This window comes from Aquila chrysaetos, chromosome 11, assembly GCF_900496995.4.
Source record: "Aquila chrysaetos chrysaetos chromosome 11, bAquChr1.4, whole genome shotgun sequence".
Taxonomy (NCBI): Eukaryota; Metazoa; Chordata; class Aves; order Accipitriformes; family Accipitridae; genus Aquila; species Aquila chrysaetos.
In genome coordinates this window covers 30,820,266-30,834,703 of record NC_044014.1, presented here as the reverse complement: position 1 = coordinate 30,834,703, position 14,438 = coordinate 30,820,266, and the positions used below count along the sequence as shown (strand labels likewise).

Genomic DNA, 14,438 nt, shown 5'->3' with positions numbered 1-14,438 from the left:
AGAGAACTGGAGTATTTTCTAAAATTATCCTACACTCCCTGGATAAAAAATGCTTATGAAGAATAAATAATTTCGCATTTGCTGTTAGTATTTTCTTGCCCTTTGACAACCTAGCCTGCAGGTACTGGAATAATGGCTTCTCATGCCAGGGTTTGAAGTGCAGGGGCAGAAACTTATTGTAATCTTTTGTTCTCGATACATTTCTTCAACTTTCTATGCACTAAAAGCATATTCCCTTCCCCTCTTTTCCATTTCATGCTAAAAAAATCCTGCGTTAGTGTGCATGAGGAAAGCCTGCTCTCCATTAAGTCATATTTTGTGCTACTTCTCTGTCATCTCCTTCCATCTTCCATCCTTTCCACTCTTTCCTAATCACTTACCGTTTTTAACCCATAGCACCTTTTTGGTCCTCCTCTATTTTCTTTGGAAATCTAGTATCTTTCCTCATTAATCCTATTTCCCTTTGACATTTTCCCTGGTTCACCTGCCTTCGCTTATTCTCCTTACTCAATTTCTCCCTTGTCTAGTATATTTTCATCCCAATTAATTTGTTTTTACTCTTCATTCTCCACCTTTCTTTTTACCTTTTCTAATTTTCCATCTATTCTCTTCTGCAACCTTTTTTTTCTCAATGTTCCTACCTTCCTTTTACCCACTTCTATCTATTCCCTTGCATTGAGGAGAAGGAACCTCAGCATGGATCCCATGCCACATCAAGGCAAAACCTCAAATGCAACCCTCTCTGTCCTCTCTAGACCTTGCTATTTAGATCATGTAACACAATGAAGAAATTACTGCATAGCTCTGCAACTACATCTCAGATTTCTCTTATGAAATTTGGGGATCTCTCACACCTGGGAGTTGGGGGTCCCAGTTGCCATGGAGGTCTTGTTTTGGAGGAAGAGAGAACCAAACAAAACTAAATTTGTAGCTTGGAGTTTAGTTCAGCTAAGATGCTGACTTCACCAGCTAATGAATCATCAATTCAGCTAAGTCTCACATTTATGCTATTGAAAGACGTGCAACAGACTCAGAATAGCTGATGAAAAGCATTAATCTTCTGATAACATCTACTTTCTTTCAGTGCACTGTACAGCCAGTGTCTCTTCACTGGTAAATATAATTTCTTCCAAGAAATCAGAGCTTTGACCGTTTAGCCACTTTAATCACAATATTAATGAAAATATCCTTCTAAATACCATGTCTGGGTTTCCCAAGGCATTCTCTCGCCTCCCAGATTAAATGATAGAGATGCTCAGTAGCAGCGAATGCATCTCCGTTTACGCTTCGTGAAATGACAAGCAGGCTACTGATGCCTAACAAATCAGCGACATTAACAACTCCAAGCGTAGTTCTGTGAAGCAGATAATAAAACTCAGTGAATCGTATCTTGGCTGTTCTCTGGTAGACAGGGCCCTGGAGTTGTTCAAGGTACCTGACATTATTTCATGAGATTTTGTCTCAGCTTTATTAAACTCTAGCATATCCCATTCTAATTCAATGTCAGATCTAGTTTCGACTGCCCTTCAGATTTCAGACGAGACAAGCCTACTCACCGTTCACGATGCAGTAATGAATACTGTTAGGCTTTCCTCTGTCTCCATCAAGAGCAACAACAGTAAGGACCTCAGAGCCCTGGGGAGAAATGGGAAATCACAGTCTGTGGGCTCGGATCAAAGAGTGGTGGAATTGCAACTGTGTATTAATAAACCGAACTTCTGTAAGTCTTTCTGCGGTGAGGTGTAGGAGGGAGAGTGGGTAATTTTGCTCGTGCTCTATGGGGAACACAGCAAGGGCCATTGACTCCCACCCGGAAAAAAATCAGTGCTTGGCTTTGCAGAGCAGGAGCTGAATGCTGCTCCTCGGACCAACTCTGCGTTGGTCCTCCATCGATAGTTTTAGTTGTTCCCGCACCGTACCTCCACGCGAGGTGGGGACCCCCCGGCGGCTGCTCGCTCCCCGCGGGCCCGCTGTGCCACCTGCCCTCGCCCGCCTGCCGCCAGTGCCGTGCCGCTGCCTGCACCGACGGCAGAGCAACCTGCTTTGGTGCCGGGGCCTCCGCTGCCCCAGGAGGGCCAGGGCTTGGCGCGGCCTCAGGCACGCCATGCACCTGCCAAGAGACCGGTGCCAGCGCACCCAGTGCTCAGCCCCCTCCTCCTTTTTTCCAACTCAGCTTTGGGTGAGGACCAGAGGACCAGCAGGAGCGCTGCGCTGCTCCCCACGCGGCAGAGACGACGGCGTGGGTGTGAAATGGCTGCACGCCCCATGTGGCCACGGGTGCCTCTGCCCCAAGGGCTGGCCTGCCGCAGGAGCAGTCGGAAACCGTGGCCAGGGACGCCTACCTGGAGCCACAGGCTTCGACAGAGGATTTGGAGTAACCAATCTGAGACCCGAGGTTCAGTTTGGGCCAGTACCAAGATACCCCCTGGTAGCTGCTGCGTAGGCCCCCGGTGTTGCCGCGTGCCCCGTGGCTACACAGTGTGCTGAGACGCAGGCAGCTGCTGAGGAGTCATCAGTTCATTTTGGTCCTGCCTAATTAAGTTCAGACAGGCGGCAAAAGAAAACAGAGATCACAAAGCAACTTGGCCCACGGAACATTTAGGGCATGAAATTGTGATGAAAATTATGGTGATTTAACTGTCCTTAAACCTTGACCGTCTTTCTGTGCAAGTAACGTGGCCGTGGGCCATACGTATAGAACTTGTGTACTGGAGACCATTTGCCTGTGTGACTACTCCTATCAACCCAGAGGGATGATGACTGTCAGCATTAAAATGTTCACCCAAGTGGCAATGAGCTGTGCGATTTAGGCCTCTGAGCTAAAGCGGTACTGTTTGGGGCTGCAAAAACAAAGAACGTTGAAGTAACTGTCAGTTAATCACAAATGGCAAGAACGAACATTTTCATGACAACCCTTGAGTGAATTTTTCAAACAAGAGCAAGGTTCTGTAAGAGCAACTGGAAATAGAGAACTGTATTTATTATCATTTATGCTGGAAGCTGCAATAAATTCTGCCTACTGGGCAAAACACAGTGCAGTCCCTTTGAAGGTGACAGAGTACTTGTAAATCCTGACAACTCCACCAAGGAGAAAAGAAGCAAGTTTACAAAATTAACACCAAACGTGTAAACAATGCTAAAATCAGCTAGTGCGTCTCTCTCTGGGGAGTTCATTCTAATAGCAAAACCCACAGTGGGAAGGACCAATTCGTGCTTCCATCATTACAATATCATAATGGTGTAAGTTATGAGCTCAGGCTGGATGTAATTAACATTTATTGCCTCCCATTTCCATAGTAAACACTAACTCCTGTGTGCACCTGATAGTTATTTCAAGATCTATATGTAACTATGCAGAATAAATCAATATACATAATAGCATTCATTTCAAACATCTGCAAAGTACACAAGCATTACTTCTCTGCCTTGCCGAAATGTAACAGCCTAAGCACTGAATTGCAATATACAGTCATGCAAGGGCTGCAGTGTACATTGGAGTTCTGGACAGAGAGTAAAGACACAATCTTTCCTGAAAGTCAAGGGAAGATCAGGTGAACAGTGTGCAATCACACTGCCAAAGAGATCAATAGTCTAAGGTTGGGCAATGTCATGAGTAGATACCATTTCTTGTCCTACGTATGAAGAAAATGTTAATTAAATCTTATGTATCGGGGGAAAGCTGATCTATACACAGTATCATGCCACTGCTTAGATATAGCGAAAATTCATTAGTTTGCAGCTTCAAGAATAATATGTGGCTGAAAGCATCACGGTGGATATAATAAACTAATTTGCTAACCTGTGTGCTCCCTTTTAAGCAAATCTGCCATTAGGCATTTCTGAGGTGATGGCACAGCCAGAAGCTCAGTGTTACTCCTTGGACTCTGTGTCTGCCCCCGATACGTACAAAGTGGTATATTCAGCAGCAGACACATGCCGACAAATGCAGTGTCCCCATGTGTACGTGGTGTACGCCCCTGCTTGCTTGATAATCTGGTGGGTTTTAGGCCTGGAGGACTTCCTGGCCCATTCTGCCTATCTAGCCATCACTGAGCAGAAAGTACCCTGCATTTTGGGGATATCAGGATTGCTTCTCCCTAGGTGATGTCCATGGGACAGCACAAAGAGTCTAGAGCATTTGGGCATAAATTCTCCCCACACCTTGCACAACCAGCTGTTGGTACCAGACTGTTCAGCTAGAAAATAAAAGCACCGTGAGACCACACAGCACACAAAGGCTTCTAGCATGATGTGTTCAGGTGAGGTAACTGGCAACCTGCTTAAGCCTTCAGCCAAGTGCCTCTGCAGGTCTCAGCTATAGAAGAACTCTTAGTCACTGTCTGGGCTTAGACCAATGTAGATGGGCAGAACCCTTCCTGACTTTAATGACAGCAACAGGAAGCCTTGCATGGCAAATTTGCAATGGATGTAAATAAGAACAAGTCTGAGATTTGTTCAGCTCATTTCACCTAGGGGTCAAATCAGAGTTTAGGTCCCAGTTTCCAATAAGGCCCGTGCTAGAAACCATAGGGCTATCTCGACTGAGATGTGAAACGTTGCACTTGTTCTCCTACAGGTAAACCCCAGCACTTACTGCGAGTGTATCCTCATAGACATATCCATAGTAGGGAGTCCCGATGAACATGGGAGGAGTGTCCTGAACATCCTCCACATTGACAGTAACTGTTGTTGTGGCTGAAAACACTTTGTTGTCTCCCCTGAGCTTCCCACCACCATCCTAGAAGAGAAGTCATCGTCAGATCCCTCTGCTAAAACATGTCTGCAAATCAGCTTATGGCACTGCATGCACCTCATGAGCCTTCAGAAGCACCGTCCCAGGAATCCCTTCTCTCTCTCAACACACAGATTAATCTCTGCTGCCCTATTCCCCTCTCCTTTCCATTTGTCCTGCTCCCTCTCAGATTAGGAAGACAGCTTGCAGTGTCTCAGAAGTAATTTCTTATATTAAAAGTGGTTGTGCCAATATATGTAGTCATACATGACCTTTTATCAACAACACAGGGGACAGGGAATTCAGGTTTTTTGCAGGGAAAAAAGAATGCTCGAAACTGATGCAAAAATTTAGCGACTAAGGTCTACAGCTTTTCATCCCACACATAGTCTTGTCAAAAACACAAGACAATGCACAGTAGCAAGGTAGCGCATTTCCAGGGGGAAATTAAACAGTGCACATGATCAAAATCTCCTAGGGACACTTACGCGATAAAGTGAAAGCACGGAGGAGCTGTGCAGCCGAGAACTGTTAGATAGCCACAGTGTATAAACAGTCTCTGGGGACTTGTCTACAATCAACTCTGTGCTACTGATACAGCAGAGCCAATCAGAAAGATGAGTCGCAATTTCAGAAGCTTTTAACACCCTCAGTCTCAGAGCACCGGCTGGAGGTCAGTAGTCATGCTGGTGTATAAGAGTGTGAATTGTTCAGCACGTCTGCTGTACCAATTCTAAAAATTCCATTTTTTGGAAAAGATATGCTCATTTTTTTCCTCCTTACTGCCCCAAAGGCAGCATTTAAGCCAAATTTTGTTACTTGTCCTCAAATGAACCCCGGCTAAATAAATACATAAAAAGATCCGTACATTTTTCATAAAACATGAGAAATTCAAGTCCCCATAAGTAACAGCAAAATCATCCCCTTTCCACCCATGCGAGTCTGTGTGACAGGTCCCCACAGGATCCTGAGCGACTTTACTTCAGAATCCATAAACTTTTAATGCCTAATGAATCCCCAGCCGTGCCACAGGCGCAGCACTGCTGAGAATGACAGTGGCAAGAAGGGATGTGCAGCAATATTTGCAGGATTTGAATAAGCTCCTGCCACAAGGCAGCAGAGAACTGGAAGAACGAAACGTCCGCAGATATTTCCAGAAAAGAAGTCCGTCACTTGTGCTGCCCCGGGTCCAGCTGTGCCCTGTGTCGTACTGTGGCTAATGACTGCAAGCCGCACCGCCTGCCTGCCAGGGGTTTGCCCTTGTTGCGGTAGGGCCATGCCCTGGGCAGCACGAGGGAGCCCTAAGCGCCTGCCTGGGCCCAAGGGCTGATGCTTCTGGAAGCCGGGGCCGCATACGCCAGCCCTTCCCTTCTAGGTGACTCTCAAAATGCACGGGTGACTTTCTGCGGTGGGGCTCGCTATCCTGGCACTGGGGCCCTAGCGAAAGGTGGGAAACCCACTCCCAAATGCCTCCAGATGTTGTTCAGCAGCAGACACCGGTCACCTTTCCTCCCTCACTTTTCCATGTTACCCCCCACACCTCCAGGTGTTACAGAGGGAGTGACTCTGCCGCCTCAATGTCATGCTTCATGTTTCAGCAATCCTTGAAGTCACACTTGTATTTGAACTAATCAGTCCTACCCAAATGCAACCCCCCACCTCCTCTAGTTTCAGATAAAAGCTTTATACTTTGGCTACGACGATGACAAAATGTGTTCTTGATTTCTCATAGTCCAGGGTGACCCCTGTTTTGATGCGCAGGACACCACTGTGCCGGTCTATTGTAAACTTATTAGCATGGATGTTCTAGAAGAAAAGAAAAGAAGAAACAGCGAGAGATTACAGGTATGGAAATAAGATTGCCGTAGGGATTCATCTCTTATTTCATCTGCTAAGGGAAAAGACTAGAATAATGATACAGTTTGGGTGAATAATGCATTTGATGAATTTCACCTCTGTGTGTTTATGAACAATTCATGAACCAACCACGAGTCTCTCATTATTCAGAATAAATCAGTTACCTGCAATGTAGATTTTTTTAACCTTTTAGTATTTCATTGTGAAATCTTTGGTTAACACAGTTCATTGCATGGAAGGATGTAGGGAGGCTTAGCAGAAAAAAAGATGAGGGCAAAAGGAAGAAGAAAAAAGGTGTTATCCCTTAGGGTTTCAAAGTTCTACTGGCTTAAAAAAAAGCAGGAAGTTTGCTTGCATAGATTATTGTCAACAGAGTGGTGTTTTGGTGATTTTTGTGATATACGAATAATAGCTAAAAGACATCTGATTTCCAAAAAGGCCTAAAAATGTCTCCCTCCATTCTTCTGCACTGGAGGGATCTATAAACACACCTCCATTTGGGCATCCATATACAATGGCCACTGTCGGATAATCTTGGCCTTTTCACTAGACATCACCATCTGACTACATCAGACTTTTGGAGAGGTTTTTTTCTGTGCAACTTGAGAATTCCCAGAGACTGTGCCAAAAGACACGGCAACATTTTTTCAACAAATACACAGATTTTTGCCACACAGATATATCAACTAGACATAGAAGTCTGAAATTGCTGTTCCTTGGCTTCACAGGCTGCCAGCTTAGTGGAAAAACCCTGTGCAAAATTGCATCCTGCACATACTGTATTTTAAAAGGATCATAATTCATGAAATCAAAACTAAATTCCGACAAGGCACTCAAGGTGTTCTTTCAGAGTATGCCCAAACTCTTAACAGGATTAGCTTTAGTGCTGTGTAAATACCTTCCAACTTGTTTCCATATCCATATTTGTATCCAAAGTAAATATTGCAACAAATTGGCTTTGGTTTTTTTTTTTTTTTCTGTTGCCTCTTGAATAAGGGGAACTGCAACTAATCTGGACAAAGCTGCTTGTGGGAAGAAGGAATTTGAAGGATATAATGCAAAAAGTTGCCGTTTTGGCATGCAGAAGGTCTGTAATACAGAAATTCAGCTTTAAATAAGGAGCTCTTTCTGTTCTTCACCAGAGGGAAATAACTGAAAGGCTGGTTTCAAGCAGGCACAGCTTTGTCAGTGAGAAGACTTAGTACCTCCTATTTCACACCATGATCTAGGTCTCAGTTATGCACCAGCCTGCTACACCAAAGTGCACATTCAGGTTTCCAGCGCATTTTGCTTTCTAAAGAAATCTATTTCATGCTTTAGAAATCCCATATGCATACAAGATTACGAGTTAGACTTGCTCTCCCTGTCACTCCAAAGAAGAGGCTAATAAGACCCTGCCACGAGGAGTCCTGCTGGCAAGCATAGGAGTGATAGTGGCAACTCCATCTCCTCCTTCTGCCTGCTGGACTGCGCTTGGCTGCTTGCAACTTGACAATATCCATTTTGTCAATGCTTGTTTTCTTGTGCATGGTGCCAGATTGGTCCTATAGACACTAGTAGCAGGCTCACTCCTCAAAATCTTTTTTTAACCTGATTTCTGAGATCTCAGGAAATGAAAGATGATTTTTGAAGGTACGGGTAATACCTTACCTGCAAGAAGTAGGTGATACTTCCTCCAGAACCTGTATCTTTGTCCACTGCCTCAATCTTAAAGATACTGCTGCCAGAGGGAGTGTTCTGTGACGAGAAAGAGTTACCAGTCACACAAAGTGGAAAACCAGGTGAGTTAGAAGAAATCAAAAATAAGCATGCAAGGAGGCAGAAAAAGAGAATGATAGTAGAAAGAATATAAATGCACTGAGGAAACCAAAGAGCAGAAAGAAAAGAGGGAAGAGATTAAAAATGGAGGAAACTGGAGAAGAACAAGCAGGAAAAAACACTTTTTGGAATAAAAATGACAGAAAATCTCAGCTAAAACAGAGTGCGTCCTATTCCCACTGAAGTAAATTCTAAAAACTCCCTATGACTCGCATCTTGGAGCTTACCCACAAAATAGCACACCTTAACTACCTACAGACTTATTCCCTAAGTTTGCAGTGAATATTAAATATCTACCCAAACCCTAAAACAAAAGAATGGAAGTTAGTCCTGCACATCCTGTTATTTTACTGAAAACATACTACCTTCCCTTTACATCCTTTTGAAATATACTTCCAGTACGCAAAGGAACTTCACCAACCTCTGGGACTTGGACTATGTAAGGTGTATTGATAAACTCCGGGCTCTCATCATTAGCATCCGTTACAAGGATCCTGACTTTTTCAGAAACCTGGAGTAGAATATGAAGAAGATATTATGACTCAAGCTGATTTTCAACATGTACCTGTTCATTTACCAACTAAGGTGCAGTTAAAGGCAATGAAAAATTATGTTGTAATAGAATATCTTTGCACTACCAAAACTGAGCACATAAAAGAAAACACAGAAAATCCCATAATACAGAAGCATTTGCTCTGTGGAGAACACCTAGATATCTCCAAACTAAACAAGGAGTCTCAGAGTACTTTATAAATTACAGATTTGGGCTGATTTTCAAAAGTCTTTCTTCTTCTTTATGGCATTCAAGATACCATGATGTATTTTATGAGAATATATAAGCTGGTACCTGACAGCCAAGAGCATTCATTAATGCCTCATTTGATATCACGATGCTAGGTTAACAGGATGCATAATTTGGATGTACAAATACATGCTACTAATATGTAACAATCCATCTTGAACAAATTGTGTGTTCTCTTTCTAAAAATACAGAAGCAAACATATTTGACCAACGAAACCTCCCGGCTGTTTGCAAGTGGACGTGTGGATGCGATCCTATTATTTCCTATTTACAGAGGTTGCCAAGGCAGTTGTGCCTGTAGGAGGCTGGCACCTCCCAAATTTTTGTTGTAGTAATGTCAATTAATTTGTTTGAGATGAGGAAGAGCTCTAGAGTTATCCAGTCTTGTGCATAGTAAGAGGGTCCCACTTTTGTGGCATCTCTAGTGATGAAGCCCATGTCCTCTTATTGGCAGAGTAATATCCTGGCTGTGACAGCATCTGTCCGTAAACTGAAAATGCCAAGGGAATTTGTAGAACTAGGATTGGATGCTTGTGCAATGCCTCAGATAAGTCCTTAATGATTAGATGTGATCAAAGCTTTATTCAGCAGCAGATGAGAAAACCCCCACCACCTTAGCCTAAGCAAATCTTCTTAACATCGTGCTAGAGAAACATTGTGGGGGTGGAGGGACAGTCAGCTCTTGGGTGTCCAACACTAGTTCCTATAATGTCACGCATTTCTCCAAAAAGCCTCCAGATCTTTCTTAAGTATGAATCCTACTGAGCTGACAGTGAAACTTCATAGGAAGCTGCTGTAATTCTGCAGGCCACTAAGCCAGTCTTTCAGCTCACACTACATTGTAATTATCCTCAAATAACTGAGCAAAGAGCTCGAGTGAGACTTGAGTTACTGGGACTTCAGTGGCTCTTGAAACAGGAGGTGAGATTCTAATGAGGTTATGTTTTCTGATAAAATGAGATAGTCCCTGTAAGGTAGTTTAATAGGAGGAGGTATGTGGGGACAGACAGTTTGACAAGCTACATGACAATTGAATACTTACTGTACTCAGGCCGTCTGAAATACTGACGATAACTTCAATCTCATCTTCCTTCTGTAAACCAAGACAATTCCTTTTTTAGAGAGACGGTGTTTGCCTTGATTGGAAAAGGGACTGCAGATTTAAACGTGTCTCAGCAGGCAGATGAAAGTAACAACTAATAGCACAAAGCAACCAGAGCAGAGGCTAGGAGGACCCCTCAGAGGCTCCAGCTGTGGGGCTCCTTGGAGTTTCTGTGGCTACTGTCAAGACATGGTTGGTCTGGGAATCCCTGTTGTCCTGTAAAGTGCTAGTGAAAATCAGTCATCTTTTTCAAGAAACACTCCCTAAAAAGGCACAATTGGTTCACAATTCTTCTGTTTCAGTATACAGTCTTTTGAAGGGTTTTTTAAGTACTGTGCACCCTTCCCTGCGAAGGAGACATGAAGGGTTCAATGCCTGTGTTCCCAGAGTAAGGATGCCTTCAGGCCACTATTGCTGGGAACATCTTCAACCCACATGGTTACATGGGCTAAAGAGCTATGATATAACTAAAGAAGTGTCCTGGAACATTGCTTACGCAAATCTCTACTTCCTCCTAATGACAGGAGAGTCCCCTGTCTGAGGATCTGAGGACTGTAACTGCCCCTTCGCTCTTGAATGGGGCGTGGGTAGGGGAAGATAGGAATAAAGAGTAAACTTCTCTTTCGGCAAAAGCTGGACAGACAGCTGCTGAAAAATTTTATAGCAGTGTCGGTGGCACAAGTCAACTGGAAAACAACGTGATGGGTGAAGTATGATGTCTCAGAATTGCAAAATACATTACACGTTTCAGGGGCAAATAAGTTGGTATTGTCGTGCAAAGCCACAGATCAAATTAAACTGAAGGAAATTCCATGAACACACAGAGTAGTGCCATTTCACTGTACCTCTCTGTCAAGCTCCTCGATCAGCGTAACATTTCCAAGGTTCTTGTCAACAGAAAAGTAGCGTCTTGATCCAGCTTCATAGGCCAGGCCGTACGACACGGGATCTCCTTCTGGATCAGTTCCATTCAGAGTGTACACATGGGTACCTGAAAAATTGGCATTCAACAACATTTCTCCGTGGTTACTTCAATCAGTGATTATTTCACCGGTCTGTTCCTTAGGAATTTAGCTACCCTGCAGCAGGCAAAGCTTTTGTGAAGCAAACCCACTTACTGGGAAATGTGGATAAGCAGACAGTTCAATAGTCCTGATTGCCACTTTTTAGCCTACTTGTTAAACTGAGTTTGTCAGTCCTGGTTTCTCTCACTTCAGGCCTTTTCCTGTGGAATTGCACCTAGATCGATACTGTTCACGTCATAGCGTTCACATAGATGACAAGCTCTTGACTAACTCTCAGCCCAGGCGAGTCAGAAGCGATGCTGTTGTACGATGGGGTGGCAATCTCAGCAGTACAAAAGGCCCTCACACACCTCTGCTCTTTGGGAACAACGAAACTGCAAACTAGCAGGCAGAGGATCTGGCAACCAAAGGCAGCGCTCCCACAGGACTGGACCCAGGCTCTGAAGCTCATGAGATGCAGGGACATTTGCAGACTTTTCCACTTTTGGAACTAATAGATGCAAGTCTTCTTTCCTACTTCACTCCCCCTCATTAGCTCCCTCTCGTTAAATTCTCTACTTGACACACCCACTCATGCTCATACCAATGAATAAATTCTCCAACTCATCAACGTATTTCTTTCACAAGCTGGGGAAAGAGAGATTGTTATTTCTATTTTTAAGCATTGGAGAAGTTGGTGCCAGTTTTTCTAGTAAACTGACTTTGTTTATCAGAAGCGATACTTCCTGGGGGAGTTACAACACCCACGTTTTCAAAACAAGGTGATGGTTTATCAGTGTTATTTTTTTAACTTACATGTCTGTCATTCTACTGTGCATTAATATCTTAATCCAAATAACTTCAAGCACTTACAAATATCAGTTAACTGAGCCTGAAATATAAAACACTGCTGTTGCTTCCTTCCAATCCGCTGTGCCTTGTGTAAGTTACCCGAGATATTCAAGTTGCAGAGGTTTGGAACATAAACTCTGCTTTACATCTAACAAAGATCTCTGCACTGGAAATACTGTAGCCACGCGACTCACTGGTTAGTAGGGAGTTTTGCTTGTGCATGGACACAAAGATATGATGGAAGGATCCCTGCTAAGAAAGTTAGCATAAAGTGAAGGAAGAGCACTGTTAAAGGGAACTCAGAAGACTCCAGTTTTAAACTCCTGTGGCCCTGAGATTGAGAGGTTTTTAATTCTTTACTCAAAAGTTGTAATCTTTTTCTCATATCCTCTCTGCAGCGGCAGTGCAGTTTTTCACTGACCAGATCTGTAAGTTCCTGTTTAACTCCAGAGCTTTGGTTGAGGTCACAGCACTGACAGGTCAGCTTCTCGAATGTTTCCTCACTTCTGCAATGCAATCTTTCACTCCTCATGCAAAATGTGAAGCAAACAGATCAGTGGGCTTAACGGACATGCAACCTCCAGGCATCAGCAGTGATATTCAGAAAACATGGCTGTCATCTTTGCATAGCAAGAAATTATGCCAAACCATGTGGGATCTGTGCTCACTTATAGTAAACTCTCTTATGATAATTACCAGGACAATATTTGGGCAACTTTGTACAGAAAAATGTTCCCATTGCAAAAACCAATGGGCCCACAGGAGCACAAACAACAGACCCTGTTATGAGCTGGCTCAGCCAGCGAGCAAATAGTCAAGATTTGCAAAACAGGTTCACAAAACTACAAAACACTTTCCACATTTTTCTTAGACTTTTCCACAAAACAGAGTAGAAAATAACAACACATCTGTAACTGAGATCCCCCCAAATTATTAGGGAAAGACAACGAGCAGTATGATGAGATGCTTCCGATTGTAACAACTGAACTGCGTTAAGTACAACGAAATGCAAGGAGAGGAATAAACTGGGGCCGATATAAAATAGTGTCCTGAAAGGACACCTGCCTCCTGATATAGCTGTCTACATAAGAGACCAAAATTTCAAGACTGTTGAAGGCTCTGCAGCACCAGCACTGACTGCATTTATTCTTGTTTTTCAAAAGCTTTGTCTTAATAACACAGCCGGGGCCAAATGGAGAATTCAGGTGTCAGTTGTCAGCACTTCACTGACATCGTTATCAATACAGTGCTTTTCTTCAGCCTTCTTCGGTCATTAGAAGTTTTTACTTCTTAGTTGCTTTTCTGCCCTTCTTCTTCACTTTTCCTGTCCCTTCCACTTTATATACCACTGGCTGTCCTGCCTGTATCTGGCTCATGCCGCTGTCTGCAGCAGTTGCTGAGCAGCGCTGCCTGTGCAGTGCAAGAACAGGACGGACACCACAACCCGTGTCTGGGGTCTCCCGGAGCCTGCAGGCAACAACCAGGCACAAGGTCTAGTGCTGTGACCGTGGCCGCCCTGAACTACCAACGCTGGTAGTACACGAACTGCAAACCGCTCCTCTGGGATCGCAGGGCACGTGCTAGAGAAGAATACACTGTGAAAGTTTAGGTGAATACGTTTGAACCTGGGCTTGTTCTTCCAATCTCACAATTTTCTGTCCTACCTTTTCTAGGAATTTTCTTATAAGGAAAACAGGAATTTTCTTGCTGCTAAATGTGAGAAGAAACATTGGTATTGGTGCAGACTGAGATTACTGAGGTTTCTGAGCAAGTAATGAAGGACATCATTGATCTTTACACTGGACTGTTTGCTTCCTAGCTAAAGCTGATACTTCTTCATTTTTCATGATACAGGACACTTGTGTGCCTTTTAAATTGGATTGTGGATCAAAATTCCTTTTCTAGTTCATTATAATTCCTAATTTTTCTGAATTGTAATTTCACTGCACAGTACTTTCCATATCATTAACACCCCTGGGAACACTTCTCAGCACAGTGTTAATGCCAATTAAAAATCTCCTCTCAGTGTGCTGTCTTCACTTGCTGAAAAGGAAATAAATTAAAAAACCAGCTAAAATCTTATCAGTGAGTACCAAGTAAACAGCCTCTCCCTGCCAGAAAGATAAGAGGATAGAAGAGTCTTTACCCAGGGATATGGCAAATGCCATGTAAGAGCCCCAGTCGGAAGAGCTGGATGCTCCGAGTACCTAGGGGATGGCACAGCAGGCTGGGACGGGCGAGTCCCGGGGAGATGCACGCTGCTCTCTGCCA

The 14,438-nt window shown here is 43.7% G+C and overlaps 1 protein-coding gene across 3 annotated transcripts in view; it reads right to left on the bottom strand.

Annotated features, from left to right (window-relative positions):
* Positions 1-14,438, bottom strand: part of CDHR1 (cadherin related family member 1) — a 51,374-nt gene that overhangs the window by 30,193 nt on the left and 6,743 nt on the right. For all 3 annotated transcript variants that reach the window (XM_030030237.2, XM_030030234.2, XM_030030236.2), the window contains 7 exons: positions 11,157-11,302; positions 10,252-10,302; positions 8,829-8,918; positions 8,240-8,326; positions 6,422-6,538; positions 4,595-4,738; positions 1,557-1,635 (listed from right to left, as the gene is read on the bottom strand). In XM_030030237.2, coding sequence (XP_029886097.1) covers positions 1,557-1,635; positions 4,595-4,738; positions 6,422-6,538; positions 8,240-8,326; positions 8,829-8,918; positions 10,252-10,302; positions 11,157-11,302 — 714 coding nt within the window. The remainder of the gene's footprint in view (positions 1-1,556; positions 1,636-4,594; positions 4,739-6,421; positions 6,539-8,239; positions 8,327-8,828; positions 8,919-10,251; positions 10,303-11,156; positions 11,303-14,438) is intronic.